Below are 9,281 nucleotides of genomic sequence, written 5' to 3' on the forward strand. Positions count from 1 at the left end.
TTTAGCCAAATTACAAAAAAAAGTTTCAATCTTTAATTAAGTTTCATATCTTTAAATAATTTTGAATAACACATTAATAAAAAAAAACAAGAATTAAAATATTATTAAACAAGTATAATTATACAACCATAACTTTATTAAAAAGAAATTTTCTTTTCTTTAATTACAGTCTGCTAAAACCTTCGTACGATCGACAGATTGAAGTATTGACTTCTGCAATATCAGAAATTATCTGGCGTTGTGCAGGTGGTTTCTCTGTGTCTACATGTCCAAATATCGTCAGCAGCATCGTGCCAAAAGCCATAGTAGCTCTACCGCAGGATACACCATATCTTCAACACAGTGTACAATATTTTCAAGATGGATTAACAGAAACGGCATGTTTCTGTTTTTTATAATCTTTTACATTCATAAGTTAAATAGATATAAAAAAGAATCGCTTATTAATAATTTCAGTTTTAATATTTTTCTTTAATTGTTTAATTATAAACAATATATTTCTTATATTAAATGAATAATATGAGATTAACATTCTTGTTCAGTAAAACAATTTAATTATGCACTAACGCATCCACTCTCTTTCTGTCACATTAACGCAATGAATAACGCAGTAAGATCTAAACTTTCTCATTTAATTAATGTCATAAATTAATTTACGACAGAATATGTCTCAAATTATAGCTTTGACATTTTGTCAAGTGTGTTAGAGAATAATCTCAAGGTTGCGTGATACATCTTCTATATAATTGACACTCCATTTTCTACGACGTTATCAGATTTAAGTACCTCCATTCCTTATGAAAAGTTGCTTTATATTCTAGCTACATCTTTTCGAGTTCAATTCCTTGGAGGACCTTGAGATCTTTATTAAGAGGTACTTGTACTTGGTAAGTACAAGAAAGCTACAGTACTTGACAAATTAAACGTCAGACATTACACATATACTATCATATTATCATTGTAAATTAAGGACTCATACATACATGTGTGTGTGTGTGTGTGTGTGTGTGTGTGTGTGTGTGTGTGTGTGAGACAGTTTCTGTATCAAATTTAAATCTTAGTTGCATTTTATCATTATTAAAAAATTAATTCTTTCTCAACAACGTCTATAAAATATAAAATTATTTTATTTAGAATTAAATTTTGTCATAATCTTTATTTTCATACCTTCAGTTTCACGACGAAGGCGGACCTGGCGCGAAGCTACTTTTGTATAGCGCGGTGCTTTCGAGAGGCCTCTCAAAGTAAGATACTTTCTTCTGCATTTTTTCTCAATTTATTTGAAGTTAAAAATGATAAAGAATTGCTTCAATTAGACACAAGTCAAATATTAATCAAATACAAGTTATTTTAATTAATATATTTAATATGTTTAAATGTATATTTTAGAATTCGAAATGATTTAGAAGATCCAAAGGCATCTATTCTCGGTGGATGTTCGGAAGAAGGTCCGATCAGTATTATCATCTTCGTTTTAACTGGACGTGCTTCATCACATCTTCACAATGGAGTGCTTCACGTTGGTGATGAAAATACATATGTAAGTCTATAATAATTTACTTCTTTGACATTTTGCAAATTTATATATTTATAATTATGTTTTATTGTAATGTATATATTATAACTTTTTTTTTTATGAAATGTCGAGATTGACATGAAATTTTTGTATGTATTATAGATGCAAAAAAAATTATTAATATATTTCGAAAATAGATTGTTTCTTTCAGTATACTTTAAATTAGCTTAATTTTAAAAAGAATTATTTATTCAATGTTAATTTATTGTAATTAATTCAAAGGCTGTACCGCAATGGGGCGTCCTCATGAGAAGCGAAGTAGGATTCTTAGTGCACGAAAGTGATAGCAATATAGGCAAGCAGCCAGGTTCTCGATTGAAGACACCCACTCTACCGATATGGGTAACCCTTTGTCTTGGTCATCATGGCGTGCTCTTCAACGCTAATCGAGAATTGCTGAGAAATTATCACGCGGAACGACGGTATATATTATATAATTTTAATTATTTTAACGATTTTTATTAATTTTATTTATCTTTATTTTTTTATTTTAATGATAGTTGATTTGTCGATGCAATCATCACTAATTATATTTCGTTTTTGACATGATAATAATTGTTAAATATATATAATAATTATTTTTTAGATTTATTACAAATCTATGATATATTCTATGTGTGTAATAATCCCTACATAAATATAAATAATTAGATATGCAATTTATAAATGAAAAAGGAGCTTATACAGATTATATGTATAAAGAAAATATGTATGAACGTAGTTCAAAATTTATTCTTAACATTTAAACACAAATACATAAACAACATCTGATTTTTTCTTGGATAGTCATAAAGAAATATCATCCATTCTGTATATGTTAAAAGATTCGAGGTTCAATATTTCACTTGCGGTGGCAGTCACGCTACGTTGACGGTGGATACCAGGGCAAATGAAACTTCCGGAGGATCAGATGCTGCAATGGAAACCATGGATATCGCCGCGACACCGTTAGAGAAACTTATTCGATCCAAGTTAGTATTATTTAATAAATAATAATAATAATATAAAATAATAATATAAAATATAAAATTTATTTAAATACTTTTCTCAATTTTACGAGAATTTTATATTTAATTCTACGTATAAAAACCTACACTTTAACGATTTTAGGCTATATTGAATATGCCTATATATATTTCATGCTTGATACAACAGTTTAATTTGAAAAGTAGTTGACTTCTATCATTAATTTTTTAAAAGCTTTTTAGTGCGAGAAAAAGATCTAAGATTGCTATTGTTTTCTCAATTATAAAATGCGATATCTCCAAGATCACTTAAGCGTTCCTTGTAAACAGTGTAGAATTCAAGGTATCACCTCTTCCACTTATTGTTTCACGCTGCACCAAAGGTGGCAGGATGCTTTCATACAATGGAATGGAACACCGATAATGTAAGGGATACGAAAGGATGACAATCAGACCCGCTCTTCCGTGTTAAGCCGTATATCCGTGATTCCGTGTGATACTAATCGATTACTATGCACGCTTATCTCAAAAGCTTTTAATTGTCGTTAATGATATAAATCCAGAAATAGAAATACGTATGTAGAAATTAGGTACATGTATATGTCGTAATGTCAGATGTTTCATAATTTTAAATGTGTGATAAAATTTCTTCCGGCGCTTTCTTAGACAATATAGCAGGCATTTACGATGGCCAAAAAGCTTTGTTATTTTGTGAAGTATTTTAATTGTCAATAAATGGCTGTGTTAATGTATCATTATCTTATATAAACTGTGTATTGAAAGAAAAAAAAGATACATTCTGTAATTGTTTAATATTATACTTGTCTACAATAAATACTTTGCTTCTTTTAGGAAATTACAGCATCTTTATTTTAAAGAAAAATATCATGTTTTTTATTTTTTATTAAAATATATATAAAATCATATATGCGTACATAAATACAAAAATTAAAATGACTAAAATTCTTTGCTAAATTATTTTAGGAAAAGCGAATATTCTGCAAATATACCATTTAGTCAAGGATGAACAAACTCTCTTCAAAATTATCACGCGATCGCGTGGGAAACGATATGTCTTCTTTGACTCATGTACATACAATATCACGATGAGCTCATATATCGTCTGGAAGAATTATAAAAGCAGATTTTAATTTATCAATAATGTCAACAATTTCTGTCCAAATATTTTCTTGAAATATATCAAGATTTTTAACGCATAGTAAGTATATTATTTTAAAATATTAATACAAAAAATATTTTTAAAAATTCTTAAAATATTTTTAAAAATCTAATAAAAAATGTAACAAAGAGGATATATGTATATAACATTATTTTTTCAAGAACAGATATTAATATAAAATCTCCGAGGGTAATAGAGACTTTTTTTAACAATCAAATAGCATGACTGTTTTATAAAATCTAATAAAAAGTGATTATAAATCTCCATTTGAGCAATAATGATCGGGCATTTGAGAACGTTTACAATAATTGAGCACTTTCGAAAAGGCCTAATAAATTGCATGTCTCATTGTGTCGGTCAATGAACACACCGTTACAAGTTATTCTGCGTAAATCACGAACAATAGCAGAAACTGGTTCAAAGTGGAAAGGACTTAAGACAAGCTAATGTTTATTAACTGCAAGAACCGTGCATAATAAAAGTTATCTTTCCCATAGAGAGATACGGAGAGGGACGAAAAGATACTCCCGCAATTTCACGGATCGATGATCCGCGAGGACATCGTCGCGATGTCATAAGCGAGTCGCAAGTCTCGTTCCACTTGCCCTCAACCACTTCTCACGACATTAAATCTCACGAGCTGCCAAGGAGAACGAGACGTTATATGTATTGCCGAAAAAAATTGCGCGCTTACGCAATTGTTAGTCATTTTTCGATTATGTGATTTGTTACTCATTATTACAGTTCGCTGTACTCATATAATCTTATACATTATCATATTCATTACGTGATTAAAGTTAAAGAGATAGAAGAAGAGAGTTAATATAAAACCTCTATTAGATCAGAGAACTTCAATTTGAATTATTATTCATAAAGTACCACTAGCTTCCATTAAACGTAGCTGCTATTAATAGATATTTAAGATGAAATTATCAAAATTATTATTATCATGCTAAAATATGAAGTTATTTTTTCTTATTCGATCAACAATTTTCATTATTTATAGATAATGTTATAATAAAAATATTTTCTTAGAAAATATGATACATAATGAGCTTTTGAAGGAGACAACCGTAGTTTTACAGTCTTTCTAATAACAATATGATTTGCTTAATCCCTCCTTCGCATGTGTTGTACGACAATTTTTATTATTCAGATTGCTATGTCCTTCAAATAATAATATTTTCAGGCATTCCATCCATTTCACTATACAATCATCATTGTATAGTGTTTTTCTGGTAAAAAAATATAAATCACTCGATATTATATCTTAATAGTACATAATAGTACTTAATGAGAAATAAAGTATTAGAAAGCAGAGTTACAAAACAAAAAAAATTGAGAAATAATTTATTAAATCATAATGTAACTGGTAATCAATTTTACTGCTTTATATTGATTTTTATAACGGCAATTTCTATTTGAATTCTATAACTTACAAATATGAAACATTGTAAGAAACCACTCTGCATATACAGGGTGTCCAGAATATCTATACTTTGTAGAGGATCGATAAACTAAGAAAAAAAAATAGAGATGTTCGTTTTTGCTTCGTTTTAGAGAAAAAGACAAAATGTAGTTGCTTCGTTCTCATATTGCTTTTAAAGTATTATCGTCGCTGAAATGAAAAATGTCGTGCATGAAAATAATAATAATACCGTTTTCAGATGAAAACTTTCTTTGTTTAAATTTCTGCCTTTCTCCTATAAATTCGTCAGTTACTCGTCAGAAATCTATCTTTTTCTACAAATACCAAAAAATCCTCTCTCTCTTTCTCTCTCTCTCTCTCTCTCTCTCTCTCTCTCTCTCTCTCTCTCTCTCTCTCTTCCCTCAATATATATAGCTAATTTTTAATTATTATTACATTCTTTTATTCTTACTCGTTAATTGTTTAGTTGCAATTCTTACAACTTTGTACTTCTTTGTTTCTAAAGTTTTCTCCGGGGGACTCGAAGACCGGAAATCCTTACACACACACACACACACACACACACACACACACACACACACACACTCACTCACTCACTCACTCACACACACACGTATTCAGTAAGGTCGACGCAAGTCTCCAAAGGGCCTCAAAGAAGGGTCAGTTATGTGCTCACTTACACGAGCATATGCATCGCATCCATTATTCCCCCATCGTACATGAAAGCAAACACCTGTTCACGGTACGATTCAGGTACGTTTCTGTTGGTCGCCGCGGTCCCCCCTTCCTGACAATAGGGAGTTAGCCGAGTACCACTTCAGTCGCTTTGCACAACGGCTCCGTTTTGTAGTAAAGAGTTCTACAGCCCTACAGCACGGTAGTCGGAACCGAGTTTGATCCACATCCATCATGATAGTGCACGGAGTGTTAAGTGCGATGTACAGTGTGTACTAAAACTAGATCTCAGAAAGATGAAACGCCAAAAATAAATAAAACAAAATAAAATATTTAAGATAACAGTGAAATAAGAATTTTTAAAGAAAAAAGAGATTTGAAGAATAAAAGAGACTCTGGATAAATAATGATTTTTTTAAAAATCGAATCAAATTATTATATGTGAACATTAAAGTAAAGTTTAAGTAAAATGTGAATTTTATTTGAAGATATGACAAAATTGGCGATTTTTTATAAAAAAAAGATCTAATTGAATAAAATGAGTTGATTCATATATTTGTAATAAAATTCGACAATTCATGCTTATGTTCGTTATATGTACAAAAAGACATGAATTATAAGACCGTCTAGCCACGCCGATCAATAAGGATTACTAAGGGTGTTATTCATAGTCCTATGTGCTTCTTATTGTAAAGGGCGGTGGCTAAGTGAATAGTGGAGCAAGAGATCAACATTCAACAAGATTTATGTTATTAATAAACAACTAGTGCTGTGAGAGAAATCTGCTATCTTAGCAAACAATGGAGAATATAAATACATGAAATACATGCGAGTTTTTTCCGAGTATATTTTGTGGTAAGTCTCTGTTATGTATATATCAATCTCAGATTTTATTTTCAAAATTACTTATTATACTTAATAAAACTTGCATTGTAGAGTAATCAAAAATAAATTATAATAATTAATAAAATAAAATGTGATTTGTTATTTTATAATAAATTAAAATTACAAAGTATAGACAGTAGTTGTTGTTAATAAAAAATAAAAATTAATAAAAGTTAATACTTATATCATAAAAAACTAACCATAACTAACTAACCTTTTACATTAATATTAATAGAAACACATTTTTAGAACAAAACATTTTTATATAAAAATCTCTTTTATTATTATTCGAATAGAACCCATTCTATTTTTTTTAATTTAATAATTATATACTTTAAACAAATGTGAAAATAGTAAAAAGCATGCATGCTTTTATAAAAGTAAAAAATGTATATCTTGTATAATTTTTGTGTTCATATTTATTGCACGTTTTAATAACAAAAGATATGATGTAACACAATCGAGCACAATTGTGATATATTAATATTTAAATATTATTTTTAAGTCAAATATATCTTAAATATTATTAAATAAAGTATATTTATTGCACACGTACGATTGTTAATTTTGTAATAACAAAGTAATTAATCATAAACTTTGATAAAATAAAGTAATCAATACGAAGTTTTAGATCACTTGAACTGTCAATTTCTCAATATAGATACCCATAATATTTTTATACAGTTATCCAGTGAAACAGAGGCCGGAGGCCTTTACGCCGGTTGCCCATCGTGTTGCGTTTCAATTTACGGTTCGTGAATTTAAGCAGTACTGCGCCCCATATAACCGAAGTATCCGGCTATTTTCCGTATAAATTTCCTTGTTTGCAGGCATTTTCAGACTTACTTATTTCAATATGCTACATTTTTTTGCATTTTAAAAATTATTTTTATTTCGTCATTGTGTTACGTTAAATCTTACAAAGTGCAACAAAATTAATAAACAATTATGCAGTATATTTTAAACGAGAATAAAAAGCAATTAATATAAAAATAAAACATGTAAATGTAAATTTACAAATAATAAATAAAAGATAAATAATAATAAATATTATTGTATAAATTTAACTTTAGAGATATTATTAGAGATATTCTGTCAATAAATGTGAATATAAATGTAAAAAAAGAGAAAAATATATACGAAAATATTGCTTGTACAATTTGATGTTTTTTTATATTCAAAAATTTAAAATTATTTAAAACTGAACAGTTTTTCTCAAAATAAACTGTATTTATGATAATATTTATAATAATATAATAAACAATTATTAATTGAAAATTAAATATTAAATTATACTTAAAATTAAATATTATTTGGAACTGAAATATAAATATACAAAATGTGAAACATACATGTGAAATATAAATAAACGATAATTTATTTTTCTTATATATAAAATCAAATTGTTAGATAACATTATAAAACACTTTACATTCTTTTATTTTCCAATATCTATGCCTTATTAATATAATATTCTATGATTATAGAGTTAAAATTTGCATTTAAGTAATGAATATTTGTCTATATACAATCAGTCCATTCAACCACCAAGAATAATATTATAAATAGAAAAACGTAAAAGCAAACTTTCTCGCACTAACAAGCTTAAAGAAATCTTCCATTCTTGCTACTCAATTATAAAGAGAAACATCGTGTTAAAACTTTAGATGTTTAAAATGGTCATCAACTTCCCGACATGACGTCACGAAAGAAATGCGCTATTTGTACGGAAGGGGAAAGTGCAAGGTGTTAAGATCTGCCTCTGGCGATAATTCGCACGAGTCATTCTAGCCCTGATGAGACGCAGTCCTACATAGCCATAGTTCCACGTAATAAAAGAGTTTCTCTGCATGCTTTCTAACCACGCGTTATGCTCGCTATTGTAAACGCGTTTCGTCGACGAAGTGGTCGTTCGCCCAGTACTTATGTTCTTACATTCGTCTACTAATACGATGACAAACTCGATTGTACGTTAACATCAAAGTTCTTATGTTTCATGGCATGTTCTTGCATCATTTTGTCGAGAATTAAAATGTTAGTGGAACATCTCGCACAAATTCTCCTGTTAGAACAATATTTATAAAATATATTATTTTTTTAAAGAATATTGTGTGTATAATATCTTCCCGTCAATAACATCAAAAAATCATCTATGAATCCTATTTTGTGTAATGTGTACTTTCAATTTTACGAATTTCACTTTGATCGAAGTTACATGTATGACTCAATAATTATTTTTTAATTCTGTATTATTATTTTCTTACAAAACGTAATATTTTTTCCTCAAAAACTTAAAACTTTAAATTGATTTTTAATCATTAAGTTTAAATTTAAACTTAAAAATCTATATTATTACAAATATATATAAAATAGAAGAAAGAATAGAAAATAATATAATAAAAAATGTGGATATAGTTACAACCTTATTATAACTTATGTAATATTTTTATACTTTCCCATTATTATGTCACATGTAATTTGCTATTGCATTATTAAGAGAAAATTAGATAATATAAATATCAACTGCGCAGATTGATCAATAAATTTATTAAAAACTATTTAATTACTAAA

At 28.2% G+C, this 9,281-nt stretch overlaps 1 protein-coding gene across 1 annotated transcript in view; it reads left to right on the forward strand.

Moving 5' to 3' along the window:
* LOC108689825 (protein FAM188B2) overlaps positions 1-2,999 on the forward strand; it is an 8,192-nt gene extending 5,193 nt beyond the window's left edge. The window contains exons 4-10 of the mRNA XM_018196765.1: positions 170-377; positions 822-887; positions 1,174-1,244; positions 1,390-1,540; positions 1,799-1,998; positions 2,401-2,547; positions 2,925-2,999. Of these exons, the coding sequence (XP_018052254.1) occupies positions 170-377; positions 822-887; positions 1,174-1,244; positions 1,390-1,540; positions 1,799-1,998; positions 2,401-2,547; positions 2,925-2,970 (889 nt within the window). The 3' untranslated portion in view covers positions 2,971-2,999. The remainder of the gene's footprint in view (positions 1-169; positions 378-821; positions 888-1,173; positions 1,245-1,389; positions 1,541-1,798; positions 1,999-2,400; positions 2,548-2,924) is intronic.
* Positions 3,000-9,281: the final 6,282 nt, after the last annotated feature.

The sequence above is a fragment of the Atta colombica genome, unplaced genomic scaffold, assembly GCF_001594045.1.
Source record: "Atta colombica isolate Treedump-2 unplaced genomic scaffold, Acol1.0 scaffold277, whole genome shotgun sequence".
NCBI classification, from domain to species: domain Eukaryota; kingdom Metazoa; phylum Arthropoda; class Insecta; order Hymenoptera; family Formicidae; genus Atta; species Atta colombica.